The sequence below is a fragment of the Peromyscus leucopus genome, chromosome 10 (assembly GCF_004664715.2).
Source record: "Peromyscus leucopus breed LL Stock chromosome 10, UCI_PerLeu_2.1, whole genome shotgun sequence".
NCBI classification, from domain to species: Eukaryota; Metazoa; Chordata; class Mammalia; order Rodentia; family Cricetidae; genus Peromyscus; species Peromyscus leucopus.
Genome location: NC_051071.1, coordinates 32,632,800 through 32,650,517, shown reverse-complemented (window position 1 = coordinate 32,650,517; position 17,718 = coordinate 32,632,800). Strand labels below are relative to the sequence as shown.

The 17,718-nt window shown below is 44.4% G+C and overlaps 1 protein-coding gene across 9 annotated transcripts in view; it reads left to right on the top strand.

The window, feature by feature from the left end:
• The window catches only part of Prom1 (prominin 1), a 109,968-nt gene that overhangs the window by 60,915 nt on the left and 31,335 nt on the right, over positions 1-17,718 (top strand). For all 9 annotated transcript variants that reach the window (XM_037209008.1, XM_037209010.1, XM_037209013.1 and 6 more), the window contains 7 exons: positions 2,688-2,808; positions 4,919-4,982; positions 6,090-6,179; positions 7,789-8,006; positions 11,142-11,216; positions 12,165-12,228; positions 16,314-16,473. In XM_037209008.1, the coding sequence (XP_037064903.1) occupies positions 2,688-2,808; positions 4,919-4,982; positions 6,090-6,179; positions 7,789-8,006; positions 11,142-11,216; positions 12,165-12,228; positions 16,314-16,473 (792 nt within the window). The remainder of the gene's footprint in view (positions 1-2,687; positions 2,809-4,918; positions 4,983-6,089; positions 6,180-7,788; positions 8,007-11,141; positions 11,217-12,164; positions 12,229-16,313; positions 16,474-17,718) is intronic.

The following is a 17,718-nucleotide window of genomic DNA, read 5'->3' as shown; positions in this document are numbered from 1 at the left end:
TGATGGCACTTTGGAGAACTACAGAGGAAATGGTCTGCCAGCCACCTGATATCTCCCAGGTCCCAAGCCACCCTGTTTCCTCTGATGCTTTCTGCCTGACCATGAGGGCCTTTAGACTTGTCATTTTTAAAATCATTATTATTGTTATTTTCATCTTTGCTTGCGTGTTTTATTTTCATGCCTAGTGCCTGCAAAAGTCAAATCACCAGAATCTGGAGTTACAGAGCTCCATGTGGGTGCTGGAATTTGAACCTGGGTCCTCTGGAAAAGCAGCCAGCACTAACTGCTGAGCCATCTCTCCAACCCTGGGACTTGTCATTTTTAACTTAAATAAACATAGACATTTACACAGAAAATTTGCTGGGAAAGTCATTGAGTTCATTTGCAAAACTCTGTTTAGCCCAGATTTTTGTTAAAGTTATCGATAACATGATTTTAAGCATCTCTAGCAGGACTTTCTAGAGCTGCGTCCTTGGCAGTCAGCATTGGACCAAACGGTTGTCTGTCAGTTCTTTGATCTGACTGGTGACCTTGTGAGCAAAGCCTTTATATAATAAAGGTCAAGGATAATTTCTGTTTCCACACTCTGTGTGCACAGCTAGTGTCTAAGCAGGTCACGTTTAGAATGAACAAAAAGCCCAGTCTGCAACCACTTCCTTCTGGCACCCCTGTCCGGGGACAGACTGCATTAGGTAAAGTTGACAGGGGGGTTGTTACCTCCTCCTCTTAAGGACATTGAACTTAGGTAGAAATAAAGACAAACTTGAGCAGGCATTGTGACACATGCCGTCAGAGATCCCTGTGGGAGTTCTTCCATGGTGTATGGAGGGGAAGGGTCAAGAGGAAGTGGTGGACTTCCAGGTCACTTGGACTTTTTCTGTTACCCAATGGGTCTGTGTAGCTCAGTAGAGTGAATGCTGAAATAATTTGGAAATTGTAGGGAGAGGAAGCGAGATTCTCCCAGGGTGAATATCAGGTCTGTTTGGGGGTGATCCTGACTTGTCCCAGCATAGATGTTTAGTTAAATAAAGACCCTGGCACTTGTGTGTGTGTGTGTGTGTGTGTGTGTGTGTGTGTGTGTGTGTGCAGTCAAGTGTAGGTGAACTTGAAAGCCCTTTGATGCCCTGGAGCTGAAATTGCTGTTTACTGTGAGCAGCCCAATGTGGATGCTAGGACATGAACTTGGGTCCTCTAGAAGAGCAATAAGTGTTCTTAACTGCTGAGCCATCTCTCCAGCCCCATGCAACAATACTCTTGCAGGGTGAATACCTGCCCTGGGACTCAGATTTTTTGGTGACATGGGATTTTTCAATGTAATCTGTATATGTGAGCACAAAATTGTAGAAATCGCTTGATAACTTGATAGGCAACTGCATCTTGTTTTTCTTTTCCAAGGTTTGCCTGTTGCTTGCAAAACTGTTCTTAAAACCCATCCACATCCCAGGCTTCTTAGTTACAAAATTAACAATTTTGGTCTTTTGGATCTGTGTGGAAAACCTTTTGGGCTATTTATTAATTCCTTACTGCCCTCTAGTGGTCTTATCTAAAAGTATTTTGGGTTTTCACTCCTCCGCCGTTTGTGGGGGTTGTTTTGTTTTAATTTTGAGAGAAGGTCCCTGTGCAGTTCAGATTAGCCTGGAACTCTGAGGTCAAATCCCCTTGTTCCTTCAAGTGCCAGGGCTACAATGGTACACCACCAAGCATGGAATTTACTCTTAAAATTTTAATGTTCAGAGGTTCTGCCTCAGCAAATGACTCAATTAGTATAATTTAAATCAAGAGATTGATAGAGGCAAAGAAAAATTAGGCATAAGAGCTTTTAATATGGTTAAATTCAGTCTTTTGAGATGAGTGAGAAGGAAGGTTTTAATTTCATAGAACGTAGTACTTCATGCAAGATGACTTTGTGAAGGATTTTGGAGTTTCTTATGATGTGTATTTTACATAGAGAAAAGTATCCTTTTCATAAGGATAAAATCAAGAACTTCCATGATGAAAATCCAGCCATGAAAAGAGCACTCATCCTTCATCACAATAACCATGGCCTTTTTTAGCACCATTATTTGGTTTGGTTTCGTACTTCACATAAACGCACAGTGGGTATGCTGTCCTGTGTGTGCCGTGGTTAGTTTCAAAATTGTCACCTGGGCACAATCTAGTATTGTGTGGGAAGGAAGTCACCATGGGCATATTTTGTCACAGCGACAGGAAATGGATGTAGGCTTCCTGCAGTGATGCTGAGATACCTTATTTCCTTTCGATCTGGACAATACAGAAACTAACATTCAAATGAAAAGCCACCAGAAAGCCGAGTCCCTCTTGCCATCTCCGTGTTTCCCTCTTCTCTGGGGGTAGCTCAAGTGCACGGAGGTGTTCGTGTGGGCACAGGAGGGCACACACAGGGTATACACACATGTTCCTGACACAGCCTGCAGCCTTAGCGACTTTCCTGCTAGCATTTATGTGGACGCTGTTGATTTGTGAGAGTCATAATGCAGTACTTCATCCTACACCGGGGTCTGTCTTTAGAGAGATCTTAGTCCTCTTCTGTGTCCCCATTTGGGTGGTGTGCTGATGGTAGTCTTAGTGCGCAGGCTGCCGAGGGAGGGGGCAGAGGTGGCCATTCTGCTGAGGCGCCAATGACAGTGAATCTTGGCCAACACTCTTTATTCTTCCTTTCCCTGCAGCCTTGGCATCATGTATGGTTTTGTGGCCAACCACCAGGTAAGGACCCGGATCAAAAGGACCCAGAAACTGGCAGAGAGCAATTACAGAGACTTGCAAATACTCCTGGACGAAACCCCAAAGGTAAAACCCTGCAACCTGCACATTCCATGGCGCCTTGTGTCTGCCTCTCTGAGTCCCTGTGCGTGTTTGGAAGTACAGCCAAACCTTATAAGAAGCCAGTGAACCCACACGGAAGGGTGCTGTAGTTGAAGAAACACAGCCAGAGAGCGACTCTCAAAACCTCCGAAGCATAGTATCCATAGCTTCAGGATTTACATGTCTTATTTCGCTTCAATTATTTTATTTTACTTAGGTGTAACAAAATCACAGCACATATAAAAGTATCTGATAACTTTAAGAGTCTCGCTGTGGTGTTTGGTTTTGCTTTTGGTTTGTTGTTGATGTTGTTATCCTTTCTTTTTGGTGGTCTAGTTAACCCATTATATTTCATAATTACTGTTATGATGGAATTCTTTTGCTTTATGCACAGCTGTTTGTTATCTGTGTAGCTGTGTCATTCTCCTTTGGAAGAACTCTCTCTCTCTCTCTCTCTCTCTCTCTCTCTCTCTCTCTCTCACACACACACACACACACACACACACATACACACAAACACACACACACACAGTCCCCCCACATACACACACATGCACACACACACTCTCACACATACACACACACACACTCACACATGCACACTCTCTCTCTCTCTCTCTCTCTCTCTCTCTCTCTCTCTCTCTCACACACACACACACATGCATGCACACACACACACACACACACACACACACACACACACACAAACACAGGTCATTTTGGAAGAACGCAGAGTGACCGAAGGGCAGTGACCAGAAAGGCCTCTTTCTGTCTGCTTTCTAGGAGTGTGTTGATGTGTTACCTGTTCACAATGTGATTTGGAAAGTATCTGAGCCGTAAGTGACTTAAGTGTGTGATGCTCTTGGGTGCTGGCATTAAGAAGAGTCCCCCAGAACCCATGGATCCTTGAATAAGATGTGACCTTCTGGTTGATTCTTTCCTCCAAATTCTGCACATTAAGTGTGTCATGTAGCTGGAAGTTTCAAAAAAGAACCATATAGAGCATTTGGGAGAGTGGCAAGTAGACAAACTAGCTCTATGTGGCTTTACAGGGTAGCATAGGTGGAAGCACTTTTTTCTACACCTTGTAAACAAAAGCTCATAATGTTTTTCATGAAACACCCGGAAGATTCCACAGGAAATGCCCTTTCCACTCCCCAATGCCAAAAGTAGTAGCGGTGGCTCATAAAAATTAGGATGGCTTTCATCATCTTATAAAGATGATGGCTTTGGGAAAACTTACCTGTTGGAACATATGTGAGGACCTCTAACAAGTAGAAATTATACAGATAATTGAATAGGCAGTTGACAGATGGAATATAACTGTCTCCAAAGAGAGCAAGATGTTTTACCTCTAGTAACTAAAGAAATGCACATTTAAACGCTGCCACATGTTTACTGGGAAGGTTGGCAACTCTAGAAGGATGTTCACCTGGCCTTGCTGGGAGGGTAGGAAGCAGGCCCACTGAGCCACATAAATAAGAAGATAAATATTCCTCTAGAAACTCATGGGGAGTAATCAATATCATGGACTCAGTGGGTCAGACTTCAGATTGGTTGTCAATTCTTACTCATTGCATCAGGAGGTACATTTGTCCCGTTGAGTCTGGGATGTCCCTGTGACCAGTTTATGACCAGGAAGACACAGTAGACATGATCTTGGGATAGTTTGGAACTTCAACTTCTAGGAGCCGTATATCAGGTGTCTATGAGTCTCTTGCTGCTGGTGATCCCGAGGGTTCCTTGTGAAGATACCCAGGCTAATCACAAAGAACAGGCAAGAGAGAGGGGGACCCACATGGGCTCATGCTTACAGTCTCCACTGTGGTCCACCTAGCCAGTCCACAGAATCATGACACATGAAAAATGACCACAGCTAGCAAGTGTATCATAAGCAAGCACAATAGGTAATTGGTGCCAGGCCAGTAAAGCTTGGGGGTGTGATGATCAAAAGACGAGTGTGTATGTCACCTCCTAGCTATTTCCTTTTCAAAGTGCTATGAGGGGGTTCATTTTTGATGTCTTAAATCCCTACTGTCTTTGTATTATGACTTTGCATCTCAAAGGGCAGGTGCCATCTAATTTTCTTTTCCAGCAAATTGACTATATATTGGCTCAATACACCACCACCAAGAACAAGGCATTCTCAGCCCTGGATGGTAAGTAGCATTGAAAGTTAGTTAGCATTTTTTGTTTGTTGTGGCTCAAAAGATGCCTTAACTACCTCCTATAAAGCACAGACCAAAACAGAAGGCAGTTGAAGGTAGCAGGGAGGCGGGGGAAGCTGCAGAGCTACTTGGGTGTTTGCTACTTGTCATGGGATGTTTAAAATCCAAATTTTAGGGGCTAGAGAGATGGCTTAGTGGTTAGTAGAACTTGGTGCCCTTGTAGAGGACCTAGGTTAATTCCCAGCACTCTCAGGGAGGCTCACAACCATCCATAGTGCCATTTCCAGGACATCCAAAGCCTTCTGCTTACCTCTGTGGACACCAGGCACACACATGCTGCACAGACATCCATGCAGGCAAAACATTCATCTACACAGATTGATAAATAAATCCTTAAAAACAAAGGCCACCCAACACTTAAGTTCAGTTTCACAAGCAGAGGGACTTGGGGCCTCTGTTTTGAAATTTTACATTGCTTATGGCAAAGCCTTCACGCTCCTGTAGTCCTTTTTCATGCAGAAGATCATGTGAGGCCCTGCTAAGGGCCCTGTTAAATGGGCTTTAGACATAGCCTGGCCCTCTTCCTTGCTGGACCATGTCTCATTAGAGTTCACATGCAGCTTGGTTAGGTTGTTCTCAACAAAAGGTGACATTTGGAGGAATATATGGTTGGCAGGATCGGGGAGGGGCCTTGTCCAAGGCCAAGGATGCTGCTCATCACCCTACAGTGCACAGGACAGCCTCCCCCCTCCAAAGAAGCAATGTCTGGTTCCAAATGTAAGTGGTACCACAGTGTAGAAAACTGCAGTGTAGATGAGTTGGAGACACTGGTTACGTAACACAGCTCAAGATGATAAATGCTGTGTTCTTCACACAAAGCCTAAAGGTCCATGAGAATAATTTTCCACTGGGAAATGTGAGTTTGCGGATTTTGAAGCAGGCAATGGCATCTCCTCACATTAGGGCCCACAGTCTGGAGTGGAGGATGGGATGTGAGGACAGGAAGAGGGAATTCCGATGTTTTCCAGATGTAGGCTCCTGGGGTGTGAAGAGAAGCAGGCTTGCTCTCATCAATATTGCCCTTTCCTTTAAATCCAGGTATTGATTCCTTGCTGGGAGGCAGAATAAAAGACCAACTAAAACCTAATGTAATTCCTGTTCTCAATGAGATTGAGCACTTGGCAACAGGTAAGCATAGTGGCAAAAGTGACCAAGAATAGCCCATCCTGGATTCCTGACTTCACAGGGTCACTCATGTTGACTTGGATTTCCTCTTCTTGGATTAGGTCTTTGTTTTTATTTTGGCAGCCTGCCTGCTGGGTTCCAAGGCCTGGTGGTACTTCCATCACGGTGTCAGTTGTGCTAAGGTCTGGGGCCAGTAACACATGGACTTTGGAGAGAGCAGAAACATGACAGTTGCCTGAGCATTCTATGTGGGCTGCAGGTCAGTCCACACGAAGAGCTTTGGGCTGGTAAAATGTTACTTGGCTGAAATGAAGAATTAAGAGTTGAGCTGAACTTAAGAATCAGAAAGGTCTTTCCCACTTTCTGCAGATGCATGCAGCCTGGGATGATCAAATGACTCTGAGTTACAGCCCTGTACCTATAAAAAGGGCATAACATGCTTTGAATCTTTTAGAAAGTGTATGGTTTTAACTACTGGGTGCTATAACAATCCTGGACCCTAACAGAATTGTACCCATAACCCAGAATGTCTCTAGACAGTGACTAAATAAATATCTGTTTCCTGGGCTATCAGCTTATTTTATCACTTGCCTTTCTTTGTTTGTATTGTTTGGTGAACTAACGTAGCTGAAATCAAAGAAGAGGACAGTGAGATAAAACTCTGGCCTAGAAGCCAACTTGTGTGGCCTCTCATTACCCTCCTGTCTTCTGCTCTGTTGGTGCCTGTGTTCTTTTCTCTTTTCTAATGATTAACAATTTTATGGAGTCTCTGTATGCTACGGAGTGAGGTAAAGAGACTGCCAAGATGGCCACTCCATTTTTAGGGGGAAGGTTTTTATTGTGGGTAAGAGAAGGAAAATATCCAGAGGAATCTGGAAGAGTCCAGGGCAGAGAGAAAAAGAAGTAGACTGGACATGGGCGGGGCTTTCTCCGAGAGAATCGAGAGGGCAGGGATGGAGGATGGAGATGTATGTGGAAAAATCAAGTGGGTCTTAAGAAGCATGAGTAGCTGTGGGGAAGGGAAGCCAGTAAATGGTGGGCAGGCCAGGGAGTTTTAGGGTAGAGGAGCTAAGAAGGGTCAGGATGCTAGTTCAAGGGCTTTGGAATCAATGAGTACTTCTGAGGAGGCGATGAGGGAGCCTGGAGGCTAGGGTGGACTTTGATGTAATGATAGGCACTACAGGTATGTGCCAATGGAGAGCCATATGTGCCTCCTGTCAGAGGTAAGGGAAATGACTACCTTTGGGGGACAGGAACGCTCTGTGACAGTTGAAATGTTATGGAGGTATAATTAGAACACAGTCAAGAGCAAAGATTGAAGCAGATTTCAGAATTTTTCTACTTGGAATTAGAGACCAGGAGTTGTACAGCCCAGCTCTGGATGCCTCCTCCAGGTTATGGGTCCATCTTTAAAGCTAAGTGGTAGCACTTAGTCAAGCTAATTAACATCTCCTAAGAACTTTGGTGTACCTACCACCTGTGAGACCACAGCCAAGAACCAGACTCTTGGAGTCCAGGGGACCCAGCCCCCTAATTCTGTCTGAGCTCATTTCCAGTTTTTTTTCTTTAAGCACTCGTGTGGCCCGCTCTGATTCTGCCTGTGTTCCTGCAGCCATCAAGCAGACCAAGGTTGCCCTGGAGAACATGAACAGCAGCCTGGAGATCATACAAGATGGAAGCACACAGCTCAGCACCAACCTGACCACTTTGAGAAACAGCATCCAGAATTCACTCAACAGCAGCGACTGTGCTTCGGACCCAGCCAGCAAGATCTGTGCTAGCATCAAACCAGAGCTGAGCAATCTGGGGAGCAACCTCAACTCGAGTCAGGTGAGCAGGTGTGAGCTTGCCACTGCCAGGAGACTGAGAGGAGGTCGAGTAGGGCTAAGACTGGTTGCACCTGTCTGGTGCACAGTGGCTTGGGCTGGAAACAGTAACCTCCAGTGCTCTTCGAGTCTTTTCGGGACATGTAATCACTGTGCTGGAATGAGGCGGGGGGGGGGGGGGGGGGGGGCTTTGAGAAGTTTCGTGTCATCTGATGATTTATCAAAGTAAATTCAGTTAAAAAAGAAGAGCAGGCTGGGTAGTGGTGGCGCACGCCTTTAACTCCAGAATTCAGGTGGCAGAGCCAGGCGAATCTCTGTGAGTTCAAGGCCAGCCTGGTGTACAGAGTGAGATCCAGTCCAGGACAGGCACCAAAACCACACAGAGAAACCCTGTCTCAAAAAACTGCCCCCCCCCCCCCCCCCCCGCAAAAAAAAAGAGCCGAATACTTGTTCTTCTTTAAATGGTTTTTAAAACGAGGTGTGTGAGCTTGTGGGGAGATGGCTCAGCAGGTAACAGTACCTGCTGCTTTTGCAGAGGACTTGAGCTCAGTTCCTAACACTCATCAGGTAGCTCACAGCTGCCTGTAACTCCAGATCCAGGGGCTCCAATGTCCTCTTCTGGCCTCCACATGCACTGCACTCACATGTGTACATACCTCCATATAGATATACAATACACATAAAAAAAGTAAGCTATTAAGAACACCAGAAAACTAGGCATATTAACCATATATGCTGGAATAGACAGTTCCATTGTTTTCCAAAATTTACGCCCTCATTTGAGATGCAAAAAATCATGTTTATATTAATTATACTTAATATATTAATTCAGTTAAATTTGCCATTCACAGTGTATAAAATAATATTTTAACATACTTTTCCCGCTTTCATATTTTATGAGTCAGTTTTTTTTTTTTTTAAGACTTCACATGTACTATCATTGTCTGCATATCTACTGAATTACTTTTGGAGTCATCAAATGGACCTGTAGGGGTCAATTCTGTGTTAACTATTTGAAATACATCTTTTGAGAGGGTGATATCATATGCTTTGTTTTTGCTGTTTGCCTGTTTGAGACAGGGCCTCACAGTAGTCTCACATTTGCCTGAAACGTGTTAAGTAATCCACGCTGACCTCAGACTTCACCCTCCTGCCTGCCTCTTCCTAATGCTGGTAATACATACCTATCAGCATCCAGGAATACAGGCATACACCACCGCACCTGGCACTGTTTTTTTTTTTTTTTGTTTTTTTTTTTTTTTTGGTTTTTCGAGACAGGGTTTCTCTGTGTAGCTTTGCGCCTTTTCCTGGAACTCACTTGGTAGCCCAGGCTGGCCTCGAACTCAGAGAGATCCACCTGCCTCTGCCTCCCGAGTGCTGGGATTAAAGGCGTGCGCCACCACCGCCCGGCAAGGCACTGTTGTTTTTTAATGTGCTTTTTGCATATGTGGGAAAGTTGTAAATACATGTCACTCCCCCCATACCTTGGGACACTGTCTCCAAGTGTTCTGGTTTCCTTTGTGCTGTTGTGATACAACACTTTGGCCATAAGGAACTTAGGGGAGAAAAAGGTTTCTTTGGCTTACACTTCCAGGTCACTTAAGGAAAATCAGGGCAGGAACTCAAGCGGGAATTTGAAGCAGAAACCATGGAGACATGTCACTTGCTGGCTTTCTCAAAGGCTTGGACTTAATTAGCTTTCTTATATAGCCCAGGACTACCTGCATAGGGAATGGTGCCCCCCACAGTGGGTTAGGCCCTCCCACATCAGTTACTAATCAACACCCCACAGACTTGCTCCAGGTCAATCTTATCTGGACAGTCCCTCAGTTGAAATTTCCTTTTCAGAGGACTCTGCTCTTCTTATGTCAAGTTGACAATTAAACCTAACTAGGACACCAAAGTTCAGCATTTTGTCCCACTTATTTTATCTGTTTTTTCATATCTTTTGTAAATTGTACCAAGTTATTTTCTTGAAAACTGAGTCTGTGTTACATTGCCAGCCTGTTCCTTTTATAGCTAAATAGTTTAAAATGTTTCTAAACTTTGCATAATCGTCATATACACATCAAAGTTAGGAACAAGACACAGAACCGCTACTTCCATCTACTCTACACTTTCTCTTCAGATGTCAAGTTTTTAACAAAAGTGCATTTACAAATGTCTTACCTCTTTGCAACTTAGGATCTTGCATTGCCAATAGTATTGTGTGTTTCTTTCCCCTTTAATCTGGAGCTGTTTCTCAGTCTTTTTCTGTTGTGACACTGGCATTTTTGAATACTCTATTTGTTTTGTGGAGTGGACTTCAGTCAGGTGTATGTGTGACCTCTTATGATGAGACTTGAGTTCTCCACATTCACCAAGGACCTAGTTCAGAAGTGATGTCAGGTCCTTTTTGTGTCCTGTTGAAAGCCCCAGGGCATGGATCCCAGGTGCCAAGAGCTATCATGCTTGAAATTCATATATAATTCTGGACTTGGAAAACTGGTTCCAGACTTCTAACCAATGCAACCACCAGATGCATTATACAATTTTAGTATTTTTTTTTATTTGTTTGTTTGTTTGATTGGTTGGTTTAATGTTGAGGATCCAGCCAGAGCCTGGCACATGTGTTTCACCTTATTTAGACACCTAAGGCCCTATTTTACTTTTAAAAGTGATTTTTACAAGTTGGTTTATAACTTCATTCAGCAGTGTTCAGCTCTAGCAGTTATGTGGCCACACATACTTTACCTGTACCTCCTGAGCTTACTATGGCAGACCCATAAACTTTCAAAATCAGTGCTCATAGGCCAGGTGGTGGTGGCGCACGCCTTTAATCTCTGCAGCTGGGAGGCAGAGGCCGGCGGAGTTCTTTGAGTTCGAGGCCAGCCTGGTCTACAGAATGAGTTCCAGGACAGCAGGACTGTTACACAAAGAAAGCCTGTTTTAAAACAATATAAAAATAAAAATAAATCAGTGCTCATAGATGCCACTCTGAACAGAAGGTGATTTCTCAGGTCATATTCTATTTTCAAAAGAAAAATGAAGTAGCTCCTTTGATGTCAACATCCTGGGATCTGGATATAAGATAACTCTCTTTTTTGTGAACATTAACTTGGGGATAATTACCTTCTCTTATTGTTTCATAAATTTTCAGCTCCCGTCTGTGGATAGAGAACTCAATTCTGTTAACGACATCTACAGGACTGATCTGGAGAGCGTTGCCAAAAGGGTATGCTTCTTGGAACAAGTAAGGTAGCTTACTTCATATCAAGGGCAGTCTCATATATAAGAACAAGGAAAGAGCGAAATTCCATGACACTCTTGACTTCTGCTTTCTTGGACTTAGGTGCAGGGCGGCATACTGGTTTGGTTTTATTTCCTTCCTAATTCAATGCTGTTCCACACACTATGCCCTCAGCCTGGCACTCACTCCTTTCTCCCTCTCCTTTATCTTTTGACTTAGTTTTTTTGTTTTGTTTTTGTTTTTTTGTTTGTTTGTTTTGTTTTTTCCTGAGGCAAGGTTTCTCTGTGTAGCCTTTTCTGGAACTTACTTTGTAGTCCAGGCTGGCCTCAAACTCACAGAGATCCACCTGCTTATGCTTCCAGAGTGCTAGGATTAAAGGCGTGTGCCACCACTGCGTGGCATGACTTGGTATTTTTAGCCTTTATACACCACTCTTTCTTTTACTGAAAAAAAAAAAATTCATTAAACTAATTTTATTGTATACACTTCCTCCTTGAATATCTTTGCTCAACATCTTTATTGTCCCAATGACGTGTGGTTCTTATTTCCTTGGTGCAAACAATGGCTTTATTTTTCTTTGGGTTTTCTGCACATTTCAAGTTACTTGTCTCTCAGCTGTGGTCCAAAGGCATTTCTTCTGGGGTGAAAAGCCTTTAAGATGACCTGATTTCTTGAGTTAAAAGAACATGGTCTCAGCCTAGGCATACAGCTCAGTGACAGAGCACTTGCCTAGCACATGCAAGGCCCGGCTTCGGTCCCCAACACAAAAACCCAGCATGTTTCCCTAAAGGGGATTTGCTTTAAGACCCTTGATAGTTATATTAAGGTAATTTCAATCTTAAGACAAACATTACACTTTAATTTTCTTTCTCTACTTGATATAACATGGAGTATACGCCAACTGATCTTCAATTCATTTTGAAATATTTTTAGGGATATACGTTCATCGATGAAATACCTGGTAAGGTACGAAACCAAACTGTGGCTGTCATTGCAGGTGAGATCATAGTTGAAGGTCATTCTCTTTCTCTTTTTGTTAATGCTATGATTGGTGGATGCAAAGGAAGAGCTTGTTGTAAATTTCATTGTTCTTTTCTAGCTTAAAAAAATAGTCTGTTGCTAAACCCTATGGAAGGAGCATCAGACGTTTTGATTATGTTATATCTATTCAGTGGTGATGTAGATTGGGAAAGAAAGCCACCAAGCCTCGTATTTCTCGTATTTAATGCTTGTTGCTCTATGGCAAAGGGTGTCACTGAGTGGTGACTCCCTGTGCTGAGCTCTTCTTGGCCTTACAACAACTGCAGTTTGGAAGGTTCTAATTATCTTCCTGAGGAGGGAAACCCCACCCCCAGATTACTGTATTTCCTAAAAGAACTTAAAATGACCCTTATTTGTATTTAGGAACACTCTACAGAAGAGTTTGCTTTTGGGGAAGTGTTTTCTTTCTGTCCCTGGTCCTGAGGTGATGGTCCTTTGGGCTCTAAGGCTGCTTAGTTTTAAAGATATAAGTTTATGTTGAGGGCATCTTATGGTTTGAAACTACTGTGCTGCATTAGGGCGTGGATGCTTGGGAGTCAGTATGAGATTGGTGTGATGTAAGCAGCTTTTTATGGACTTATTTGCCTGAAGCTGAGTAAATGTATATAGCCTCTCTTTAAAGATCTTCCTGGGGCTGGAGAGATGGCTGAGCAGTTAAGAGCACCACACTGATTGCTCTCCCAGAGGACCTGGGTTCAACTCCCAGCATCCATATGACAGCTTACAACTGTCTGTTACTCTAGTTCCAAGGGGCAGGACACCCATGGCAAAACACTAATGCACATAAAATAAGAATAATAAATAAAAAGAGATTTGTTTAAAAAAAATTTATTTAAAAACTTCCACGAGTCTACAAAGATGACTCCAGCTAAGACCCGTAGCAACCGTAGATGCACAGCGTGAACTGGCCATCCCCTGTGATTGGATTGGTGACTCCCCTGGTTGTCATCAGAGAGCCTTCTGATGACTGGTGGAGGCAGGCAGATTCAGAGACGCTGGGCCAAACACTGGGATGAGCCTGGGAGTTCTGCTGAGGAGAGGAGGAGGGATTGTAGGAGCCAGAGATGGCTAGCCTGGCTCATGGGAACCCACAGAGTCTGAACAAACAACCAGGGAGCCTGCATGGGACTGACTTAGGTTCTCTGTATATATGTGACAGTGTGCAGCTTGGTCTATTTGTGGGACTCCTGGCAGTGGGAGCAGGGCTGTCCCTGGTGCTTTGGCTGGCTCCTGGGAACCTGTTCCTCATGCTGGATTGCCTTGTCCAGCCTGAATAAAGGGAGAGGTGCTTGGTCTTATGGCAGCTTGATATACCATGCTTTACTGATGCCTAGGGGAGGCCTGCCCCTTTCTGAACAAATATGGAGAAGGGGTAGATGGGAGAGGTGGAAGGGAGGAGGTAGGGGGAGGAACTGGGGGGAGAGGAAGGAGGGGAGGCAGTGGTCGGGATGTACAATAAATACATTAATTAAATTAAAAAAAAATCTTCCCAGTGCTGCTTTTACCTGTTTACCAAGTGGTTTTTAAAAATGTTGTGTTATGGGGTTGGAGAGATGGCTCAGTGGCTAAGAGAACTGGTTGTTCTTCCAGAGGACCCAGGTTCAGTTCCCAGGACCTACTTGACAGCTCACAACTGTCTGTAGCTCCAGTTCTGGGAAATCTGACACCTGCATGGAGACATACACACAGGCGCATCACCAATGCACATAAATAAAAATAAATCATTAAACAAACAAACAAACAAATAAAACCATGTGTGATATGTTAGAACCCAGAGAGATGGCTCAGCAGTTAAGAGCACTGGCTACTCTTCCAGAGGACCAGGGCTTAATTCTCAGGACCCACATGACAGTCACAACCGTGTGTAATTCCTAATTCCAGGACATCTGGTTCTCTCTTCTGGCTTCTTTGGACATGACCATGCATGTGGTGCAGAACACCTATACACATAAAACAAAATCAATAAAACTTTATAAAAAAGATACTGAAGGCAAGCGCGTGCTTTCCTTGGGTAACATCTGAAGGCTACTTAGAGCATGCTGGGTGTCTGATATCTTCCTGCTTACTAACCTCTGTGTTTGATTTCTTGTTCCCCCCCTTCTGGACCTCTTCTGCTCACACGAGCAGTCCTCTGTTGTAAGTGTGCTGCATGCATGAGCAAAGCCCAGCCAGCGTTTCTGTTGTTGTTGCTTAAACACAAGTCGGCATTATCCCAGGGCCACACCAGTGCCTGTCTATCAGTCTGGATGTTAGTTTATCTCTATGACCTTAGCTCCCATATTTTGGGCCTTCAGTCCTAGCCTGAATATGTTTTACGTGCCTACTTTGTGCCAGGCTCTTCCAAATGTTGGGGATGTGAGAAGCGTTAGGCATGGCCACTGACCATCCGTCAGCCAGTCTTACCCACAGCTCACACTCTGGCAGCAGAGTATATGCAAGGTAGCCACCGTGGGGAGGCAGCAGGAGGAGCCTTCCTCAAAAGGCATCTTGTACACTGAAGCTTGAAGAACACATTTGATTGAGAGCAGCTTCAGACACCTGTCAGTCACCAAAGCCAACAAGGTGGTGCCTTAGCTCATGTGAGAACAAGGGCAAGACAGGCTCCTAAGGAGCTGCTCAAAGCAGGATCTTCGGACCACTTCCATCAAAGTGGCCGATGGAACCTCACAGTTCTTCAGAAGTTTTGCACAAGAGCCATTGGGGGAGACAGTAGGGCACCACCGAGTTCTCCCAACACGGTGTGCTCAGCTGCTCTCTCTTTCCAGATTTCAAATCTGTGTGAAAAACACTGTAGAAAAGATTCCCGCCATTTTTATATACGGTCACATTTTGAACCAAGCCTCAAACCTCTACCGCTTGCCCAGAGTCCGTTTTTCAAGTGAGTCCCATTTACCATCGCTTAGCAGTTTCTCTGTCCATCTGGATCAGTAGACTTTTAGCTGTTGTGTTTGTTCTTAGCACATCTGGGTCAGAACCTAACCTCTGGACCCGTGGGATGCTGGTCAAGTGATGACACAGTGTGAACAGGCAGCTGGGATCCAGGGTCTGTTGGGACAGACTAACACATTCTAGAAGATTGGTGTCTGGAAGGCCATTATGGATCTCAGTGGGAAATAATCACAGGAATTGTGTTGTCCTTGGCATGTAGGAGATGCAGATAGGCTACTGTAATAAGTCCCCAATTGGATGAGTCAAGTCATTGATTAATAGACATCAACTGAAGTCACATTGTCAAGAAGCAATGCAAAAGTTATGCCCACGAATGGCGTTTCTTTTTATTTTTAGTTTATTTTCCCTCTCCACTTCCCTTCCCTCCTTTTCCTCCTTTCTCTTCCTCTCCTTCCCTCCTTTCCTCTTCTTACCCTCTCCCTACTCCCCGCCACACACCCCTATTTGTTTGACAAAGTGTCTCCCTGTGTAGACTAGGCTGGCCTCAAATTGCCTGCTATCCGCTGGCTTCTGCCTTCCCAGTGCTAGAATTACTGTGTGCATGCCCCTGCCGTGCCTGTCTCATAAGGCCATTTCGTAGGTAGTGGGATTTCTAGTCTCACCATTCCCCAAATCATATAATAGGACTTCCTTAAAACAAACCACAACACACCCCAGTACTTTCCTAAAGAGAGCGATGGGTGAGCAGCTTAACTCCCATGAGCCTCTAGGTCACAGCCGAGGGGGAATTAAGGCAGATATTGCATTAGTAAGGAAGCAGATTAATATTGACAGAAGTGCTTGGCACATGGTAGGCACACCTGCATTTTAGTCACCTGATCCCCACCCGCCTCCTTTTTTTTTTTTGCAAGATATTAGATGAGGGAGCGTGGCTTAACTTGGGTACCATTTCACTCTCAGTGCTTACATCCACTGCTTCCTTTGGCTGTTGCTTGTAGACGGACTTGGTTCCATTGGTGCTTGTTACAGAATCTTACTTTGTTAGAAGTCTACACAGAACATGGGGAAAACCCAAGTGACTTTTCTTTGTCCCCCAAAGAAGGTCTCTCTTCTGTGTTTGAAAGTGAGTAACTGGGGTCCCTTTGTTTTCAGATGTCAAGCAGACCTTGGATTCCATCAGCTCCAACATTAAGAATGTGAGCCAAAGTATTCCTATTGAGGAGGTGCTGGTTGAGGTCTCCCATTACATCAACGACAGCAACAGTTACTTCCACAAGGAGCTGCCCAAACTGGAAGAATATGACTCCTACTGGTGAGTGCCTCCTGGGAGCTGGCAAATGAGGGGCATGGAGCTTGCTTTGTAAGGGGATAAAAGCGTGACATAATTTCCAGGGTAGCCTTATAAAACCAAAGAGGATAAAGAGGCGATGGCCTGTGTGAATAGCTATGCTCATTTACGAAAGTCACAGGGGGTTGGAGAGATGGCATTGCAGTAAATCGCATGCAGTACAAGTGTGAGGACCTAAGTTCGGATCCGCAGCACTGTTAAAATAATAATAATAATAAAGACAGCAAAATGGGGCAGTGTGCATCTGCAACCCTAGTACTGGGGTCGGGAGGGTATTGGTGGAGCGCTAAACTTGCCAGTCAGCCTAGCCAGTTGATGAATGAGTTCTGGCTTCAATAAGACACCCTGACTCAAAAATGAAGGTGGGGAGTGACTGAGGAAGATGGCTGACATCAACCTCTGCCCTACCAAAGCATGTTCATACATGTGCCACATACATACCCCAGCACACACATCTGGACACACACAGTCTTAAGTGCTCACTCAGACAGCACACAGAATTAAAGTGGAACATTACAGAAATGGTTAGTATGGCTTCTGAGTAACAGTGACATGCATATTCATAAGACCCTCCGTATTCAAAAGCAAAATGCATATTCATAAGACACTTCGTATTCAAAAGCAAAAATTGGGGGACTGGAAATCCTTGAGTCAAATGTTCAACAGTTTAGGATTTTGATGTAAATTGTTTCTTGAATCTTTGCTATAGTTAGTAAGCCAAAAGTGTATTGGGATTTGGAAGCTCAAAAATAATCAAGAAAGGTATTTGGAAAATGTTCTCATTGGTTTGTGAAACAAATACAGAGAGGTTAGCATTTTCTGAAGGGACCTGGTTTTCTTAGCTGGGCTATGAGGCCACTAGGTTGGTGACTGACCTGGGGGGTGGGGGGTGGGGAGGATCAGCGGGCAGCTGCTGTACCCAGGGCTTAAATAATGCAGGCCATGGTGTTTGGCCCTGGAGGGTGCTGATGGGCGTTCCAGACAGAGCATGGAGAGGGAAGGACTTGGGCACCTGTAAAGTGTAAGGTGTATTTTCTTCTCCGAAGGGCACAGCCTTAGGACTTGCCCCTGGAGAGGTTAGAGGCCCTCTCTCAACTGGCTTATCGTTTGCACAATGGTGCAAGACTAATAGTGAAATTGTAGCCTTAGGGGTAGATGTTCAATGTGTTCACTAACCACGGTACTTCCAACTTGCTCCCGACATCTGCT